Source organism: Oryctolagus cuniculus, chromosome 1 (genome assembly GCF_964237555.1).
Source record: "Oryctolagus cuniculus chromosome 1, mOryCun1.1, whole genome shotgun sequence".
Classification (NCBI taxonomy): Eukaryota; Metazoa; Chordata; class Mammalia; order Lagomorpha; family Leporidae; genus Oryctolagus; species Oryctolagus cuniculus.
This window is the reverse complement of record NC_091432.1, coordinates 182,241,241-182,262,392: the sequence shown is the minus strand read 5'-3', so window position 1 is coordinate 182,262,392 and position 21,152 is coordinate 182,241,241. Positions and strand designations below refer to the sequence as shown.

The window sequence follows — 21,152 nt, the reverse complement described above, 5'->3', positions numbered from 1 at the left end:
TAACTCTGCTTTTCAACTAATAAATAAATCTTTAAAAAAAAAAAAAGCAAAAAACTAAATCATAAAACTGAATCTTACCTATTTATTTAAATAAAACATATGCTAATAAGAGTTTAGGAAGCTCAATGAAATGTTCTTAGTTACAAACCTAAAGTGGGATTCAAAGAGAAAAACTAGCTATATGTGGTAAAAAGAAAGGAATCCTCACAGGCAGTGATGGGGGCTAGGGAGACATGGTGCAGTGGTTAAAATGTCCCTTGGGGGCTGGCACCGCAGCTCACTAGGTTAATCCTCCACCTATGGCGCCGGTACACCAGGTTCTAGTCCCAGCCGGGGCGCCGGATTCTGTCCCGGTCGCTCCTCTTCCAGTCCAGCTCTCTGCTGTGGCCTGGGAGTGCAGTGGAGGATGGCTCCAGTGCTTGGGCCCTGCACCCCATGGGAGACCAGGAGAAGCACCTGGCTCCTGCCTTCGGATCAGCGCAGTGCGCCGGCCGCAGCGGCCATTGGCGGGTGAACCAATGGAAAAAGGAAGACCTTTCTCTCTGTCTCTCTCTCTCACTGTCCACTCTGCCTGTCAAATAAAAAAAAAATGTCACTTGGGACACATATCCCACATCAACATTTCTGGTTCTAGTCCCAGTTCCTCCACTTCCCAACCAGCTTCCTGCTAATGTATACCCTAGGAAGCAGCAAATGCTGGCTCAAGCCCCTGGGTTCCTGCCACCCACATGGGAGACCCAGTCTGAGTTTCCAGCTCTTGGCTTCTGTTAGACCCAGCCCTGGCTGTTGTGAGCATTTAAGAAAAGGACAGTGGATGGAAAATCACTCTCTGTGTCTCTGTCTCTCTGCTTTTCAAATAAAATGAAAATAAATATAATAAAAATGAATGATATAACTAAATAAAATGACATAGTCCACTATATAAATGAAAATAAAAGTAACTAAATAAAACCATGTGCCCCAATTTAAAAAAATACCACAAAGGAAAATTATTCTTAAATATTAAGCCAAAATCTGTAACATACACCTACAGCCACCATATATTGTCTTCTTCAAATTACTCTGAGCTAACAATGATGATTATACAGATAAGCTAAGCTGTTTTTTCAACAGTGATATATGATAAATTTTTACCTTTTCTATGCAGTCATCAAAAAATGCAAATCCAGTATCTTTATCACTTACAAAACTACATTCTTCAATGAAACGAATAAAAATCTGTGTTTTAGTTAAAAGGGTATAGAATTTTGTATAGGCACGATCTCGACTTTTCAGAAATCCTGAAAACAAAATTGTAATTAAATTCAAATTTTGAAGTGGAATCAGATATTAAAGATTATTTTAAATTTATAATCATATTAGACTCACCTTAATCTGTGTTTATAGAAGCTTTCACTAATCATATATAGTTCTTTCTGCTTCAATCAACTACTAAAACAACTTATACCATTAAGCTTTTCATTAATGTCTGAATCCCCTAGGAGGAACTTTTTCATACTCTGTGCACTCTTGAGCCAATCATCAATGTCCATGACTGTGTTCCTCCTTTGCAATGTGACCAGATCATTATTCCTTCTATTACCTTATAAAAATTTCTGTCTGGGGCTGGCATTGTGGCAGGGCGGGTAAAGCTACCACCTGGGATGCTGGCATCCCGGCATCCTATACGGGTGCCAGTTTGAGTCTCAGCTGTTCCACTTCCAATCCAGCTTCCGACTAATAACCTGGAAAAAGCAGTGGAGGATGGCCCAAGTGCTTGGGCCCCTGCTACTCACATAGGAGACCTGAAAAAAAAGCTCCTGGCTTGGGTCTGGCCCAGGACAGCTCTTTCAACTAACTGGGGAGTAAACCAGCGGATTAGAGGGTATCTTTCCCTCTCTCTCTCTCCTCCTCTTTCTCCTTTCCTCTCCTCTCCTCTCTTCTCTCCTCTCCCCTCCCCCCATAACTCTATTGTCAAATAAATAAATCTTTTTTTAAAAAAAATTTCTGTACATTTAAGATCCATGCATTCCACTTCTTCTGCTAATTGCAGGCATTTACTGTCTTCAGGGACACTTTCCTTTAACTATTTAGTTCAAAGTCCTTTTATTTCCCCAATTCCTATATCTTTGTTCTTCCATGGCCACAAGCACAAAGGATACAACTCTTAGGTTCTTAATTTCCAATCATCCTAAGGTCTATCCCACATTAATCCTCAGCCTTTACCAATAGGCACATTCCATGAACCTTACTTTCTAGCATTCAAAATACCTTTGCCATTACTCTTGTCCATCTGGTTTGCTTACTTAAGTTACTTCCATCAAGCTTTTAGATTTTCTGGGGTTCCTTTTATATTTGGGGGGGGGGTGTCAGGACATCTCCAATGAGTGACCTGTTTACTTTCTACCTGTACCCTCCTGTCTTCACTTCTCTCCCTATCCAATATTGATTTCATGTCTTTGTTTATCATTTCAATTATTTTCTTGCCAAACTCACAACCCCTGTGCAACTTTGTCTTTTTTGGTAAAATGCATCCAGTATAACCCAGACCTGAAGAAATGTACTACTTATGTTCTCCAAGTCTGCACCAGGATGGCTATGTACAAGAAGGAAAATATTTTCAAAGTTAGGCAGATCAAGAAATATCTACACCTTCAATCCTGACCAGTAACCCTAGTACATTTTTGTAATCAACTTATTTTCCTTCTATACAATTTTTTTACTAGTTTCAATTTTTAAATTCTCTCCTACTATGTCCTTACTCCTAACCCACAAGTGATTCTAGTTATATTACAAAGAAAATGAAAATCATTAAATTGGAACTACCTACACTGTCTCATGACAAAATCTAATCATATTTTTGCCAACGATCGTTTAGTCTTTCGATATTTTCACAATGGATATGTCTTTCCTCCGATCTAAGGACAAGCTCACCACATGAGCCTGGACTCCAGACCCTCCCTCTAGAGTTCTCAGGATAATTCCCTTCTATTAGCTACATTTCATTAGTATAGTCAAGTCTCTCTTTTCCATCTCCAGAAAAAAAAAACTTTCCTTAAATGGTCAGATCCTTCCTTTTCTTTCTGCTGTTTCACTTCTCAATAAAAAGCAGAGCCAACAGTTTGATTGTTAACTACAGAAACCTCAAAGGTGCTCTTGACAGCCACCTGTATCTTACATTCCATATTCACTTACCAAGTTCTATTCAAGCCCCTAAAACTCACCCTTCTATTCATATTACCAGTAATCTTTTTGTCCCTCCACTAATCTCTTCAATCAAAGCATTAACTTTCTCATTAGTGGATGCATCCTTAAATCCTCAATGCTTCCAAAGCAATCTCTGCATAGAAATCTGACACATTTCTACAAACATTCAAAGAGTGATTTCTTTAAAATAGATACCTTATTCCACTGTATACAAAAATAACCTTCAAAGCCTTCCAATTACTCTCAGGATAAACACTGATCCTGTATAATCTGGCTAACGTCCCCATTTCAAGCAGGGTATTTAAGCTACATTTCTCCCCTAGCCAGCCTTCCTTCCTTCCCTCCCTCCCTCCCTCCCTCCCTCTCTCCCTTTCTCCCTCTCTCCCTCCTTCCCTCCTCCTCCTTCCTTCCTTCCTTCCTTCCTTGTTTTTTAAGATTTATTTTATTTAATTGAAAGGTAGAATGAGAGAGAGAAAGCCATATTTTCCATCTACTGGTTCACTCCACAAATGGCTGCAATGGCCAGGCCTGGGTCAGGCTGAAGCCAGGAGCTTCATCTGGGCCTTCCCTGCCTGTGGCAGGGGCCCAAGCACTTGGACAATCTTCCACTGCTTTCCCAGGTACATTAGTAGGAAGCTGTATCAGAAGTGCAGCAGTCTGAACTTGAACCAGTGTTCACATGGGATGCTAGCATGGCAGACAGTGGCTTAACCCACTGCACAACCCTGGCCCCTCTCTAGCTCTTCTTTCTTTCTTTTTTTTTTTTTTTTTTTTTTTTTTTTTTTTTTTTTTGACAGGCAGAGTGGACAGTGAGAGAGAGAGACAGAGAGAGAAAGGTCTTCCTTTTTGCCGTTGGTTCACCCTCCAATGGCCGCCGCTGCAGCCGGCGCACCGCGCTGATCCTGGCAGGAGCCAGGAGCCAGGTGCTTTTCCTGGTCTCCCATGGGGTGCAGGGCCCAAGCACCTGGGCCATCCTCCACTGCACTCCCTGGCCATAGCAGAGAGCTGGCCTGGAAGAGGGGCAACCGGGACAGAATCCGGCGCCCCAACCGGGACTCGAACCCGGTGTGCCGGCGCCGCAAGGTGGAGGATTAGCCTATTGAGCCACGGCGCCGGCTCTCTAGCTCTTCTTTCTTTGATGCCTCAGGACATTGCAGATGCCATCATCATTCCTGACTCTTACCTCCTTGAGATATTAATTAGTAATGAAATGTTTAAATAAAATAGAAATAAATCCTTACCTACAAATACAAAGTCAAAAAATCTTTTTTCTTCTGTAATCTAGGCAATGATCAGCAAAAGCTGCTAAAAATTGAGTGAAATGAAATACTGATGGGGAAATTGTAATGAGAGAGGCTAAGGGGGCTGGCATTGTGACATAGCAGGTAAAGCTATGCAGACATCCCACATGGGGGACGTGGATGGAGTTCCAGGTTCATGGCTGTGGCCTGGCCTAGCCCCAGCTGGTCTAGATATTTGAGGAGTGAACAAACAGATGGAAGATCTCAATCTTTTTCTCTCTCTCCCTCTCTTTCTCTCTCCTTGCCTTTGAAGGACAAAAATAAACAAAGATTTTTTAAAATAATCGGAAAAAAAAAAGTAAAGTTCTTGGAAAATGGAATTAAGTTTATTTTGGTACCGAAAAATGTGAACATGTTTTCTTTACAATGTAATAGGAAATAGAAAACACCAGGTGTTTTGGTACCATTTGTCAAAAGAACTGAACCTGAATTTAATTGAGCCTATAGATATGCACTGTTTAATTCATTAACCACCACTAATATGTGGCAATTCAGCACTTTAAATGTAACAGATCTAAAATAAGACATGTTGTCAGGATAAAATAGATATGTCAGATTTAGAAGACTTAGCATAACAAAAGTAAAATATTTTATTAGTAACTTTTAGCAATTTGATTACATATTGAGATGCTATTTTTGATTTATCATATTAGGCAAATATTTTTTAAATGAATTCCCTCCCTATTTCTTCTGATCTTGTTATGTGGCAACTAGAAAATTTTCAATTATTTTTGAAAATGAAATTACTTACATAGTTCATATTATATTTCTACTGGACAGTATAGCTCTTGATCCAACCAAAACTTTATAGGAAATATAGTTGGTATAAGATGCATTAAATGATACAAGTATACAGTCAGTCAAAACAATACATAAAACCAGGACATTCTAAAGGAAAAATAACAGTTCATACAGACTATGTTATCCTATTTAGGGTGAGGTTGAAAAGGCTTTTTTGAAGAAAAAGAAAGATGAGTGAACTACAACAAAAAAGCTTAAATTCGAAGAAGGCTACGTGAGGGTATACCACATAATTCTAGCTTTTTGTTTATGTTGAGTATCCTTAGTAAAAAATTCAACCAAAACTCCTAGATAATTCTTATTCATTTTTTAGGCCCAAGCTTAATTATTACTTCTTCAGGAAACATTTCCCTGACCCAGCCAACACTTTGACCATAACCAATACTCTCTTTCTGAACAAATGCTGTAACCCCTATTAGACCAAATGCAGTACTGGTTACAACAAAAACCTCAGGCATCTGAAACTGAGTTAATATCTATCATTCTGAAGTCCCTCTGTAATGTCACCCTCTTATTGAAAAAAAAAAGGGAAGGAGGTATAGAGGCAGACAGAGAATATGAATATAAATTTAATGACCCACTATTGCCCATCAGGAAAAGTCCACATTCTTAGACATTGAAGACTACTCACAATCTTAGCCTTAATGTTACTTTCAGACTTATCTTCCACAACACCTCTAAAGTTCATTATTCTGGTCAAATTGTATCATTTCTCATTTTTCACAAACACAATTTTTTGAAGGAATTATGCCCTCCAAAAATTCATAAAGTCCTAATCACTAGCTAGTAAGAAGTCTGTTTATGTATGCTTCAGAATATAATTATATTTGGAAGAAGGAGTCTTAAGGGGTAACTAAACTGAAATAGCTAATTAGGATGTGCACTAATACAAAATGGCTGGTGTGTAATAAGAGGAAATTTAGACAAAAGACAAACACAGAGGGAAGAAGATAAGCAATCAGGATAGCCTCAGAAAAACCAACCCTGCTACCTTGCTACCAACACCCTGTTCTCAATTTAGTCTCCAAAATTTTAAGGAACTTCATTGTTTAAGTCAGTCTCTGGTACTCTGTTAAAGCAAAAAATGTTGAGTTTCTGTTCTTGAGGTTTCTTTCAGTTTGTTATTAGCACTAATAACAGTAACCTATCATGAGTATTTTAAAGTACTTTTTCTAGCTGCTGCCCACGCATTTACTCATTTAATATTCACAATATAAAGTACCCTTAGACTAAGGAGAAACAGATTTAAAGAAAGGCTTTGGCCAGCGCCGCGGCTCAATAGGCTAATCCTCCGCCTTGCGGCACCGGCACACCAGGTTCTAGTCCCGGTCGGGGTGCCGGATTCTGTCTCGGTTGCCCCTCTGCCAGGCCAGCTCTCTGCTGTGGCCAGGGAAGGCAGTGGAGGATGGCCCAAGTGCTTGGGCACTGCACCCCATGGGAGACCAGGAGAAGCACCTGGCTCCTGCCATCGGATCGGCGCGGTGCACAAGCCGCAGCGGCCACTGGAGGGTGAACCAACGGCAAAGGAAGACCTTTCTCTCTGTCTCTCTGTCTCTCTCTCTCACTGTCCACTCTGCCTTCCCTTCTAATGCACCTAGGAAAGCAGCGGAAGACAGCCCAAGTACTTGGGTCCCTGCACCCACATGGGAGACCTGGAAGAAGCTCCTGGCTTAGGATAGGCCCAGATCCAGCTGTTGCAGCCATTTGGGGAGTAGTAAACCAGTAATAGAAGATATCTAACTCTGCCTTTCAAATAAATAAACCAATCTTAAAAAAAAAAAAAAAAAACTCTTAATTGGGGCAGGCATTTGGCCTAGTAGTTAAGGATGCCTATATGCCACATTAGAGTACTGGATTTGACTCCTGGTTGTGGTTTCAGACTCTAGCTTCCTGCTAACACAGACCTTGAGAGATAGTGGAGATGGTTCAAGTAAATGGTTTCCTACCATCCATCTGGGGAATCTGAACTGCACTCCAGCTCTGGCCCCAGCCCAGCCCTGGCCACTGCAGGTATCTGCAGAGTGAACCAACAAATGGGAGCACTATCTTTCTGTCTCTTTATATCTCAAATTAACTAATTAATTTAAAATTCTGAATTATTAATTGTGTGGAATGTCTTCTTGTTCTATCTGAAAAATATTTCAAGACATTCTTCATTTAGGAACTCAAAGAGATAGATTTTATATATATTTTTTAAAGATTTATTTATTCATTTGAAAAGCAGAGTGATAGGGAAGGACAAGGGAAGGGAGTGGAAAAAGGGGAAAGAAAAAGAGGAAGGGGAAGGTGGAAGGAGCACTCCCTGTGGGCATCACGGGTAGTGGCTTAACCTGCTGCGCCTTGACACCAGCCTCAGATTTTGTATTTCTTTATATTTCTGTATAATAACTAATCAGACTTGGTAAGAGGTAGCTAAGTATGTGAGAGGTAAGTTATCCTAGAGCAGAAATGAAAAGAACAAAAGGATAACTGGGAAAATAAATTTTGTGGTTTTTACTAAAATAACTGCTGGGTAAAAGTAGAGAAAAACAGTAATTTCATCAAAAATGAATATTAGTGTAGTTGTAAAGTTACTAATAATATATACAAAAGTACTTCAAAAAGCCTGAGGAAAATGGAATTGAAAATTTTAGTTTATTTGGTGACAATTTTGGAAATCCTTACATAATTTTTTCATAATATACCTTTTGCATATAATAAAAAAAATTCCTTATATGAAAAGAAAACTTCTATTTTCTGTTTTCCTTTTCCAGAAATCTTCTGAAGTGCTCATTAGATGAGTAGCTGGATAACCAAGAAGATAAAAAAAAATTCTCTCTACTTCCTACATCAACACTATTATAAAGAATGAGTGCATTATGTTCCCTGAAACATCTGTATTTGTCAAAAATGTCTGAAAACTGATGGCTTAATTCCACAACATAATTCTTAGGAATTATTTCAAAACCAAGAGGAAGTAAGTCCAAGACCTACGTATGCAAAACTGAGGAAACATTTAAAGGCAAATCACCAGCTTGTTTTACTAAAATAGCTGACTATACAGAATCATAAATAGAAGCAACATCTTTGACTTTTCCTAATTAAACTCCTCCAGTTTCAGATTTCTTCAGAAAAAAAGGCATATAAAAATTAAAGAAATTTCATTCATGGACCTAGATTACAGATACACAGAAATTCATTATATTTTAATATTAATTTCTAATAATCTACATAGTGACTATTTCTTTGTAGCAATACCAAATATAACAGTTTTCACTTCAACTAAAATCAATTATATTTTCAATGCTACTTACCCTGTCGGTCAAACAATGAATCAGCAGCTGTGGCTTTATTTGAAGGAGCTTCTGTGATTGGTCTGAGATATGATCTATATCCTTTTAAAACAGATGCCATGAAGCGCAAAAATGCTTCTTGAATTTCCATTTCAAGTTGAGTCATCTTTTTTTGCCAGGAGAAATCTGCTTCTATTGGAGTCATCTCAATTGCTGATCCTTCTTGAGTTTTTCTGTGAACTGCAAAAAGGAAGCCAAAACAATAAAAGGCATTAATATTTAATATCTATAATATTATTATCTATAAATATATATAATAATTAAGGAAACAATTAAAGCCTATGACTTCGTGAAGACTCCTCTTTTCATGAACATAAAGAGATCACTCACAGGAGCTAGCAGGAGGGTCAAGTACAAGACTATGTTAAAAATTAGGAAATAACATCAATATCTAAATTATTATTAGAATTTTGTAAAACTCCTTTTAAGTAGAGCAAAATTATGTTTAAGAAGAATTTTCTCATAGATACTCTTTCATCAAAAATATTCCTTTCAGGGCAGGCACGTTTGGCACAGCGGGTAAACTGCTTTTTGGGACACCAACATCCCATTTTAGAGTACATGAGTTTGAGTCTCAGCTCTGGCTGATTGCAGCTTCCTGCTGGTGTGTACCCTAGAAGGCAGCGGTTAATGCCTTAAAACTTGGGTCCCCTGCAACCAACATGGGAACCCTTGATTGATTTCCAGGCTCCTGGCTTCAGTGTGGCCCAGCACCAGCTGTTTGTAGGCATTTGGGGAGTGAACAGCAGACAAAAGATCTTTCTTTCTCTCTCTTTCTGCCTTTCAAATAAATAGAAATCTTTAATTTTAAAAAATAAACAAAATAAAAATACGGCCTTTCCCTTATATTTACCTGAAGATAGCTGAGGATACAACTTCTTTAATGTGCTAAGTAGATTTTTGCATGGCTTCTTGGGAAGTTGTTTCCAATTCATGTTCTTCTTTTCATCTGATCTATTAAATAAGAACATAATTATGAAACACGTTATTTAAAATGTTTTCACAAAAAATTCTTATGTCCAACTGAAACAGAAAATGGAATGGATGTTCTTTATACAGTTAACAATGAATAAAGGTTTATAAAGAAGTTATCTTCATTTCAATTGACATGAGATTTAGTCATCTCACTAAAGCACTCCAATACAGACTTTCTTTTTGCTTTTAAACTTTTACTTATTTTCATTTCATCTGAAAAGCAGAGAGTCAGACAACAACAGAGATAGAGCCAGAGACAGAAGAAAACAGATCTTCCACATGAGTAGCACAGACCCAGACATGAACCCTCACCTGCAGCCTCTCAAGGTATGCATTAGCAGGAAGCTGGGTAGGAAGTAAAGTAACTGGCACTCTGATATATAATGTAAGCGTCCCAAACAGCAGCTTAACCACTACATCACATGACTGCTCCTCCAACACAGATTTTCAACACTGAATAAGGAACATATTAAAAGTGTCCAATGGGTAAAGCCACTGCCTGCAGGGCCAGCATCCCATATGGCACTAGTTCAAGTCCCAGCTGCTCCACTTTCAATCCAGCTCTCTGCAATGGCCTGGGAAAGCAGTATAAGAAGGCCCAAGCACTTGGACCCCTGCCAGCCATGTGGGAGACCTGGAAGAAGCTCCTGGCTTCTGGCTTCAGATCAGCCCAGCTCTGGCAGTTGTGGCCAATTGGGGAATGAACTAGTGGATGGAATACCTCTCTCTCTGCCTCTCCTTCTCTTTCTGTGTAACTCTTTCAGATAAATAAATAAATCTTTAAAAAAAAAAATGGTGTCCAATCTAATTGACTACCCATCGGTTTCCAAAATACTTCAAAAAACCTGAGAAACTAGAATTTAAGTAAGGATTAAAAATACATGTAGTTTGGGGCCATCACTGTGGTAGAGTAGGCCAAGCCTCCACGTGTGGCACTAGCTTCCCATACAGGAAACAGCTCATGTCCCAGCTGATCCTTTTCTGATCCAGCTCTCTGCTTATGGCTTCGGAAAACAGTGGAAGATGACCCAAGTGCTTGGGCCCCTGCTCTCGTGTGGGAGACCCGGAAGAAGCTCCTGGCTCCTGGCTTTGGATCCACTTGGCTTCAGCCATTGCGGCCATTTGGAGAGTGAACCAGCGGATGGAAGACCTTTCTCTCTGTCTCTGTTTGTCTCTATGTAGCTCTCTCTCTCTCCAATAAATAAATAAATAAATCTTTAAAAAAAGTACATGTAGTTCATGCAACCCTCATAGTGTTTATAAAATGAATGACAACATCATTATTCAATATAACCTATGAGAATAAAGCACTGAAAAACAAGCACATAAAGCTGACATTGTGGCACAGTAAGGTTAAGCCACCAGCTACAAAGCCAGCATCCCATATGAGCAACAGTTCAAGTCCTGGCTGCTCCACTTCTAAACCAGCTCCCTGCTAGTGCACCTGGGAAAGCACTCAAGTACTTGAGTGCCTGCCACCCATATAGAAGACTCAATTGGAATTCTGGAATCCTGGCTTCAGCATGACCCAGCACCAACCATTACTCCCCAACTATTTGAGGAGTAAATCAGCAGATCAAAGATCTTTCTCTCTGTCTCTCCCTTTCTTGGTAACCCTTTCAAATAAATAAATCTTTGGGGGAGAAAAAAAGACACAGAGATGTACATTTTAAAAGGCATTACTAAAAGTTTCTAGAATTTTATACTGGTAGAATATAAAATATAGCAGAAATAATAGCATGAAAACCTCTCTTCTTCAGAAAAGCTGACACAAATATAAAATACTCTTAAAGTCATAGCTCAGCTGATAAGAAAATCAGTGAAGTCTTCAGGGGTTGAAAATCAAAGTAACATGGGCCAGACATTATGGCACAGCAAGGCAAGCTACCACTGCCACTTCCACTTCTGATCCAGTTCTCTGCTATGGCCTGGGAAAGCAGAAGATGGTCCAAGCACTTGGACCTCTGCCACCATGAGGAAAATCCGATGGAGTTCCAGACTGCTGGTCAGTGTGGCCATGGCAGAGTGAACCAGCAGACTGAAGATATCTCTCTCCCTCTGTAACTCTGCCTTTCAAATAAATAAATAAATTGTGAAGAAAGAAAGAGGCAGGGGGAGGGATGATGGGAGAGAAGAGGTGAAGTGGAGAGGAAAGGAGGGAGAGGGGGAGGGTGGGGGGGAGAGAAGAGAGGAGGAGGGGAGGGGTGGGAGGGAGAGGAGGGGAGGGGTGGGAGGGAGAGGAGAGGAGGGGAGGGGAGAGGAGGGGAGGGGAGATCAATTAGAGCAACACTAAAGTCCTCTCAGAGGCCAGGAGACAAAGTCTTGGTTTCTACCAAGTAAGGTGCTAGAACTGGGAACCCCAGATAAAACTGAGACCTTTGAGCGGTTAGTTCAAGTTGGATTTCAAATGCGGTGAGGAGGGCCGGCGCCGCGGCTCACTAGGCTAATCCTCCGCCTGCGGCGCTGGCACACCGGGTTCTAGTCCCGGTCGGGGCTCTGGATTCTGTCCCGGTTGCCCCGCTTCCAGGCCAGCTCTCTGCTGTGGCCAGGGAGTGCAGTGGAGGATGGCCCAAGTCCCTGGGCCCTGCACCCCATGGGAGACCAGGATAAGTACCTGGCTCCTGCCATCGGAAAAGCGCGGTGCGCCGGCTGCACTGCGCTGGCCGCGGCGGCCATTGGAGGGTGAACCAACGGCAAAGGAAGACCTTTCTCTCTGTCTTTATCTCTCACTGTCCACTCTGCCTGTCAAAAAATAAAAAATAAATAAATAAATAAATAAAAAAAAATGCGGTGAGGAGGCGAGACAGATGTCCCCTGAGATTTGTTAACAGGCCTGCCAACTGTTTAGGGTTCGACTACACATTACCAGCAGGGTCCAAGAAACTCCATCAAAAGTAATTTTAGGTATTCCTTAGCTGCTAATGTTACCAGCATAAAAACAAAGCATAATATCCTCTCTGGAAGGACAACTAACTAAAATAAGAGCCAACTCTTCCCATGTGCCAAGTGTTGTTAAATGTCAAATATTCTAACATCTATGAAACTGTAATGTACCTTAAATATAATGTGTCAAATTTAATTCTGATCAACATCTCTCATTCTAAATGATCACTGTCTAAATATTTTAGTGCTGCTTTTTAAATCTCCAAATTAAACACTGTTCATATTTTCCTCAGTTTGTAGCCTGGTTCTGACATTTACTATCTGTATGACTTAGGTCTGTTACTCGGGGTTGGTGCTGCAGCGAAGCGAGTAAAGCTGCCGCCTGCAGTGCTGGCATCCCATATGGGCACCGGTTTGAGTCCCAGCTGCTCAACTTCCGATCCAGCTCTCTGCTACGGCCTGGGAAAGCAGTACAAGACAGCACAAGTTCTTGGGCCCCTGCACCCATGTGGGAGACCTGGAAGAAGCTCCTGGCTTCGGAGCTGTTGTGGCCAGTTGGGGAAGTGAACCAGTGGAAGACCTCTCTCTCTCTCTCTGTGTAACTCAGACTTTCAAATAAATAAATAAATATTTTTTAAAAATTTGTTACTCAATTTTCTTGTCTGCAAAATGAGTATAGTAATAGACCTAACTTGGAATATCATATATTGATAAACAGTATTTTTTCTAATCTAAAGGACTGTCAATCATAAAATTCACTGTTGATACTATACCAGTAATAGTTGAAGGTTTACTATTTTGAAGGGGAATAAAATACTAAATTTTAGCTATAAGTACTCACATTAAACTATTAAGGAGAACCAATAATATACAACATAAGTATATATATTATATATATAAATAGCTATATACACACTATATATGTGTAAAAAACAATTAAGTAGAAAAGAAAAATAGAATTTACTTAATCCAAAGGAAGAAAAAAAATACTGAAAAGGCAGAACAAAAACTATAAAAATAAGATGGAACATTGCTATCCAAACACACAATAATATATAGAAAAAGATTCTTCAATGTCAGATGCAATATATACCACCAGTTTATACTATATATTGAAAAAATTTGAAATTAAAAGGATGGGAAAGATACAACAAATATAATCGTATTGATGTCAGAAAAAGCACACAGACTAATAACAAGAAGATTAAGAGATTAAATACATAAATAAATAACAGAAGTATTCATTTAGGGGAGGGCATTCAGCTGAGCAGTTAAGCCATGACTTAGGACACTCTCATCAGTGTACCTTGGTTATATACTCTGCCTTGGCTCTTAATTTCATCTTCCTAGTAATATAGCTCCTGGAAAGTAATGCTAATGTATCAAGTATCAAGTAATTAATTAATTAATATTAAGTATCAAGTAATTGGGTTCCTGCTACCCACAGGAAGGCCTGAACTGAGTTCCTTGTTACCCGCTTTGGTCCAGCTCAACCACAGCCATTGCAGGCTTTTGGGGAGTGAACTAGCAGACAGGGGAGGGCTCCTGCACACCCTCTTACTTACTCATTCTCTCTCTGCCTCTCAGATTTTTTTAAAAGTCATTTAACTGAAGAACAGGAAAATTCTGAACTTGACTATACCTCATAACATAGCCTTAAAATCAGAAAGCAAATGTCAAAGTACCTACAAAATGCAACCAACAAAGTCATCATTACACTGTAAGTTTCAAAAATTTAGTTACTACGGTCATATAATTCGAAAATAAGTTTAAACACATTCACATTCCTTTGTTCCCCATATGCTCTGCTCCCCCCCCCCCCAAAAAATGATAAATTTCCTGTGCCCATTTTCAACGATTCTTTATTCTAAAAGCTGCCAAAAATAAATATGTATAAATATCATGCCTTTTGTTTTCTATAAGTTGCAGCACTCTGTAATACGAAATTATACATCAACTTTTTTATTTAATAGTAAATCTTCTATAATTTTTCCCAATATAAAACCACTCACACTCATTTTAAAATGATTACAGTACAATAGTAATAGTAGTTAGTAGTGCTCCACAGAACAGACATACTGTCTAACAAGACTGGGACACCTGAATTCTTTCTTCCTATTTTAAAGAAATGCTGTAGTAAGAAACCATACACAAACATCATTTCATGAAAAATAAAATTTTAGGATAAGAAGTAGAACCTGCTAGATCAAGAATATAAACATTTGTGGGATGGGCATTTGGCCTATCGGTTATTCCACAAGTTTGCATCCCAAATCCAAATGCCTCAGCTTCATAATCAACACCAGGTTCCAACTTTAGCTTCCTGCTAATGCAGACTCTGGTATATAGCAGTTGTGGCTCAAGTGACTCAGTTTCCTCAGCTTCCCCATCCTACTATCCCACCACTGAAGGCATTTGAGAAGCAAACCAACAAATGGGGTAGCATACTCTTCCTCTCTCTCTCCCTCTCTTTCTCATCTATCTCTCAAATGAATAATTTTTTAAAATAATAATTTTTTGAAAACAGAATATATACATTTGTATGCAGATGTGACTCTCAGGTCTTCAGACTACAGTACTTGCTCCCTCCATTACTGTTTCTGTCCACTAGTCACCTGAGTTACTGTTCTTTTTCCCTTTCTTTGTTGTGTGTCGGTGGGGGGCCAGGATCTAGGCTTTTTTTTTCCAGGTTTACTGAGGTATAATTGACAAGTAAAAAAGTATATGTATTCAGAATACACAACATGTTGTTGTGATATACTTTGAGAAATAATTTCCACAATTAATCTAACACATCATAACTTTTCAGATATTTACTCTTTATTTTGTGGTAAGAATGCTGAAAATCAAATATATACATCTATATTTTTAAGATTTATTTATCATTTGAAAGGCAGCGTTACAGAGAGAATCTTTCATCCACTGGTTCACTCTCCAAATGGCCACAATGGCTGGTGGTAGGCCAGGCCAAAGCCAGGAGCCTGGAGCTTCATCTAGGTCTCCCATGTGGGTGCAAAAGAAATTGGGCCCTTGCTACTGATGTAGAGTTTCAGGCTCCTGGCTTCAGCCTGGCCCAGCCCTGGCCATTGCAACTTAAAAACAAACACACTCTGGAAATCCAAAGGTACACTTTTAAGTAATATATGAGTCAAATCAAAAATAAGAAGAAAATAATATTTAAAACCCTTTGGGGGCCGGCGCTGCGGCTCACTAGGCTAATCCTCCGCCTTGCGGCACCGGCACACCAAGTTCTAGTCCTGGTCGGGGCGCCGGATTCTGTCCCGGTTGCCCCTCTTCCAGGCCAGCTCTCTGCTGTGGCCTGGGAGTGCAGTGGAGGATGGCCCAAGTGCTTGGGCCCTGCACCCCATGGGAGACCAGGAGAAGTACCTGGCTCCTGCCATCGGATCAGTACGGTGCGCCAGCCGCAGTGCGCCGGCCTCGGTGGCCATTGGAGGGTGAACCAACGGCAAAAGGAAGACATTTCTCTCTGTCTCTCTCTCTCACTGTCCACTCTGCCTGTCAAAAAAATTAAAAAAAAAAAAAAAACTTTGAAAATGAAAATATTATATTCCAAACATGTTATACCCAGCTAAAGTCATACATGAGGCAATATCATTCATAAACATCAATGTAACCATTTTAAATTCTTAGCAAATTTAATCTACTAGGATTTAAAAAATAAGATTGTGATGATGTTCCTTTCAGGAATTAAGGATTATTTTATTACTAACAATTTAAGATTTACTTATTTATTTGATAGAGCTACAGAGAGGGATGTTCCATCTGCTAGTTTATTCTCTAGATGGCCACAACATCCAGGGCTGGGTCAGCAAGAATCCAAACGCTTCTTCCAGGTCTCTTAGCTGGGTAGCAGCAGCCCAAGCACTAAGGTCATTCTTTATTGCCTTTCCTAGGCCATTAACAGGGAGCTGGATTGGAAGTGGAGCAACTAGGACATTAACTGATACTCATATGGGATGCTGGCATTGCAGGCGGCAGTTTTACCCATTATGTCACAATGCTAGCCCCACTGATTGATTTTATAATGTAACTGACCACATACAGAGTAAAGGAGAAAAATATAATGCTCATCACATTAGCTGCACAGAAAGTATTTGAGTTCATTTGTGATTTTAAAAAAATTAATAATTATCTATGTGCCAGAAGAAATTTTCTTAATTTATTATTAAGCAATCAAAACCCAGGACAGAGTGGGAAAATTATTATTACAAAAGCTAAGCAGGGGCCAGAATTGTGGCATAGCAGGTAAAGCTGACATTTGTGATGCCAGCATCCCATATGGGCAACAGTTTAAGTTCTGGCTGTTCCACTTCCAATCCAGCTCCCTCCAAAAAAAAAAAAAAAAAAAAAAAAAAAAAAAAAAAAGCAGCAGGCAGGCTCCGCGGCTCACTTGGCTAATCCTCCGCCTGCTGCGCCGGCCCCCTGCCCCCCCCCCCCGGGTTCTAGTCCCGGTTGCTCCTCTTCCAGTCCAGCTCTCTGCTGTGGCCCAGGAAGGCAGTGGAGGATGGCCCAAGTGCTTGCGCCCTGCACTGCATGGAGACCAAGAGGAAGCACCTGGCTCCTGGCTTTGGATTGACGCAGTGTGCTGGCCATAGCGACCATTTTGGGGGTGAACTCACGGAAAGGAAGACCTTTCTCTCTGTCTCTCTCTCTCTCTCTCACTGTCTAACTCTGCTTGTCAAAAGAAAAAAAAAAAAAAGGCAACAGAAGATGGCTCAAGTCCTTAGGCCCCTGTCACTCACGTGGGACCCAGAAGTTCCCAGCTCCTGGCTTTGGCTTGGCCCAGTTCTGGCCACTGCAGCCATCTGGGAAGTGAATCAGTGGATGGAAGATCACTCTCTGTCTCTCCCTAATTCTGACTTTCAAATTAAAAATAAAAATCAATTTTTTAAAAGACAGCAAATATTTTAGGCATACAGGCCATATGGGCTATATCACAACTACTCAAATGTGCTGTTCTGACGAAAACAACCATGAACCATATGTACATAAATGTGTGGTTATGTTCCAATAAACCTTTACTTATAAAAACAGGCCTTGAGCTAGGCAACAATCCCTGTTATAAAGCAATAATCATAATAATGACTGCTTAAAGAATTCCTTTTGAAGTCAGAAATACGACAACATACTAGCTATCATTACTTCTTATTCAACATTATATCAGCAATCCTAATCTGAATATTAAGAAATTTTTACAAATTATAAAATTCGTAGATATGACTGCTTATAGCCATAAACTCAATCTAAAATTTTTTATATTATTTTCCTTTTTAAATTTATGTGAAAGAGAGAGAGAGAGAGAGATATCAATCTTCCATCTGGTTCTTCATTCCCTAAATGTTCACAACAGCCATGGCTGGGCCAGGCTGAAGCCAGAAGCCTAGAACTCAATCTGAGTCCCCAAGAGTGGTGCAGGGCAGGGACCCAAAGTATCTGAGCTATCATTTACTGCATGTCAGGGTACACAGTAGCAGGAAGCTGAATCAGAAGCATAACGGGCACTAGAACCCAGGTACTCTGATATGTGATGTGGACATCCCACATAGCATCTTAATCACTATGTCAAAATGCCTACCAAAAACAGACAAATTAAGAGGATTCAGCTAAATTGCTAGATATGATATCACTAAATAAAAATCAACAGCATTTTTTAAAATATTTATTTATTTGAAAGGCAGAGTTGTAGAAAGAGTAGGAAAGTCAGAGATCTTCCATCCATTAGTTCACTGTCCAAGTGGTAGCAATTGCTGGAGCTGGGCCAGGCTGAACCCAGAAGCCTAGAGGTTCTTCTGGGTCTCCCATGTAGGTACAGGGACCCAAACATTCAGGTCATCCTCCACTGCTTTCCCAGGTACGTGAGCAGGGAGCCTGATTGGAAGTGGAGCAGCTAGGTCTTGAAGTGGTGCCCATATGGGATGCTGGCATTGCAGGCAGTGGCTTTACTTACTTGGCCAAAATGCCGGTGACAACTGCATTTCTATATTCTTTTTTTATATTTAATTTATTTTTTCTTTTTTTCTTTTTCTTTTTTATTTTTTGACAGGCAGAGTGGACAGTGAGAGAGAGAGAGAGACAGAGAGGAAGGTCTTCCTTTTGCTGTTGGTTCACCCTAAAATGGCCACCACGCTGCAGCTGGCGCATCACGCTAATCCGAAGCCAGGAGCCAGGTGCTTCTCCTGGTCTCCCATGGGGTGCAGGGCCCAAGCACTTGGGCCATCCTCCACTGCACTCCCAGGCCATAGCAGAGAGCTGGCCTGGAAGAGGGGCAACCGGGACAGAATCTGGTGCCCCGACCGGTACTAGAACCTGGTGTGCCGGCGCCGCAAGGCGGAGGATTAGCCTATTGAGCCACGGCGCCGGCCTGCATTTCTATATTCTAGCAAATAGTTGATAGAGAATATAATGTATAGGAACTGGTGCTACGGTGTAGCAGGTTAAGCTGCCATCTGCAGGCTGCTCCATTTCCAATCCAGTTCCCTATTAATGCACTTGGGAAAGCAGCAGAAGATGGCCCAGGTGCTTTGAGCCCCTGCAACCCCATTGGAGATACTAAAGAAGCTCCTAGCTCCTGGCTTTGGCCTGGTGTTGCAGCCATTTGGGGAGTGAACCAGTGGATGGAAGATTCTCTATTTCTCTCTTCCTCTTTCTGTACCTCTGCCTTTCAAGTGAGTAAATTAATCTTAAAACACACACACACACACACACACACACACACACACACAAAGGGGCCAGTGCTATGGCGTAGCAGGTAAAGCCGCCGCCTATACTACCAGCATCCCATACGGGCACCGGTTTGAGTCTCAGCGTCTCAGCTGCTCCACTTCCGATCCAGCTTTCTGCTGTGACCTGAGAAAGCAGTAGAACTGTCCCAAGTCCCTAGGCCCCTGCACCTGTGTGGGAGACCAGGAAAAAGTTCCTGGCTTCAGATCAGAGCAGTTTTGGCTGTTGCGGTCAACTGGGGAGTGAACCAGCAGATGGAAGACCTCTCACTCTGTCTCTGCCTCTCTGTAACTCTTGTAAATAAATAATCTAAAAAAAAAAAAAAAAAGAAAGAAAAGAAGAAATTAAAATGTTCAATCTGCTAATTAGGTAAATGTGAATTAAAGACACACAGCAGGTACCATTAAAATCAAACTAACAAAAAAAATATTAGCAAGGATTAAAACAAACAGAATTATCATCTGCTGCTAAATAGGTACTAAACTTCAGTGAGTAATTTGGTGTTACTTATTAAAGTAAGATGCAACTCATCTCCTACCAATAGGTATACGCGTCAGAGGAATTCTTGGCCATATACTCAAGGCAATATGTACAATAATGATCATAACAACTTTGTTCTTAATTGCAAAGACCTAGATATAACCCGTAAGTCCATCAATACTGATGGTCACTGCAAATGAGTTTCATGTATGAACATCAGTTTCATGATGAACATCACAAAGAATGCTGAGAAAAAAGTAATTCTTGGAAAACTTTATAATGTTTTCAAAATACATGGAAATGATAAATACCAAATCCAAAATAATGATTACCTCTGGGAGACAAGAGCAAGATATGGTTAAGAAGGATTACTCAGGGGTTTCAAATTATTTCTTTCTTGCCTTTTTTTTTTTTTTTTTTTTGACAGGCAGAGTGGACAGTGTGAGAGAGAGACAGAGAGAAAGGTCTTCCTTTGCCGTTGGTTCACCCGCCAATGGCCGCTGCAGCCTGTGCACCGTACTGATCCGATGGCAGGAGCCAGGTACTTCTCCTGGTCTCCCATGGGGTGCAGGACCCAAGCACTTGGGCCATCCTCCACTGCACTCCCGGGCCACAGCAGAGAGCTGGCCTGGAAGAGGGGCAACCGGGACAGAATCCGGCGCCCCGACCAGGACTAGAACTTGGTGTGCCGGTGCCGCAAGGTGGAGGATTAGCCTATTGAGCCGCGGCACCAGCCTCAAATTATTTCTAATATTTTATTCCTTAATCTTTGGGGGAATTACTCAAATAGTCCTCTATCGATGTATCTATATCTTTTCATAGTTCTTGAAATACAACTGAACAAACTATTCAGAATTATTTTATTTTTATTTTTTATAAAGATTTATTTATTTGGGGGCCGGTGCCATGGCTCACTTGGTTAATCCTCTGCCTGCGGCACCAGCATCCCATATGGGCGCCGGGACTAGAACTCCGCACCCATATAGGATGCCAGCGCCCCAGGTGGAGGATTAACCACGTGAGCCATGGCGCCTACTCCAGGCACCGGGTTCTAGTCCCAGTTGCTCCTCTTCCACTCCAGCTCTCTGCTGTGGCCCGGGAGGGCAGTGGAGGATGGCCCAGGTGCTTGGGCCCGTGCACCTGCATGGGAGGCCAGGAAGAAGCACCCGGCTCCTGGCTTCGGATCGGTGTAGCTCCAGCTGTAGCGGCCATTTGGGGGGTGAACCAATGGAGGGAAGACCTTTCTCTCTCTCTCTCTCTCTCACTGTCTAACTCCATCTGTGAAATTAAAAAAAAAAAAATAAATAAAAGATTTATTTATTTGAAAGGCAGAGTTACTGAGAGAAAGAGAGAGAGGGAGGGAAATAATCTTCTATCCGCTGGTTCACTCTCCAAATGCCTACAACAGCCAGAGTATCCTCCAAGTCTCCTACCTGCCTTCAGGGGACCAAGC

The 21,152-nt window shown here is 40.9% G+C and overlaps 1 protein-coding gene across 9 annotated transcripts in view; it reads right to left on the bottom strand.

Moving 5' to 3' along the window:
- Positions 1 to 21,152, bottom strand: part of DENND4C (DENN domain containing 4C) — a 129,106-nt gene that overhangs the window by 52,388 nt on the left and 55,566 nt on the right. For all 9 annotated transcript variants that reach the window (XR_011380242.1, XM_051857424.2, XM_002708081.5 and 6 more), the window contains 3 exons: positions 9,474 to 9,574; positions 8,582 to 8,800; positions 1,135 to 1,280 (listed from right to left, as the gene is read on the bottom strand). Coding sequence is in view for 8 of the 9 variants with exons in the window: in XM_051857424.2 (XP_051713384.2) it covers positions 1,135 to 1,280; positions 8,582 to 8,800; positions 9,474 to 9,574 (466 nt within the window). In the remaining variant the exon portion in view is untranslated. The remainder of the gene's footprint in view (positions 1 to 1,134; positions 1,281 to 8,581; positions 8,801 to 9,473; positions 9,575 to 21,152) is intronic.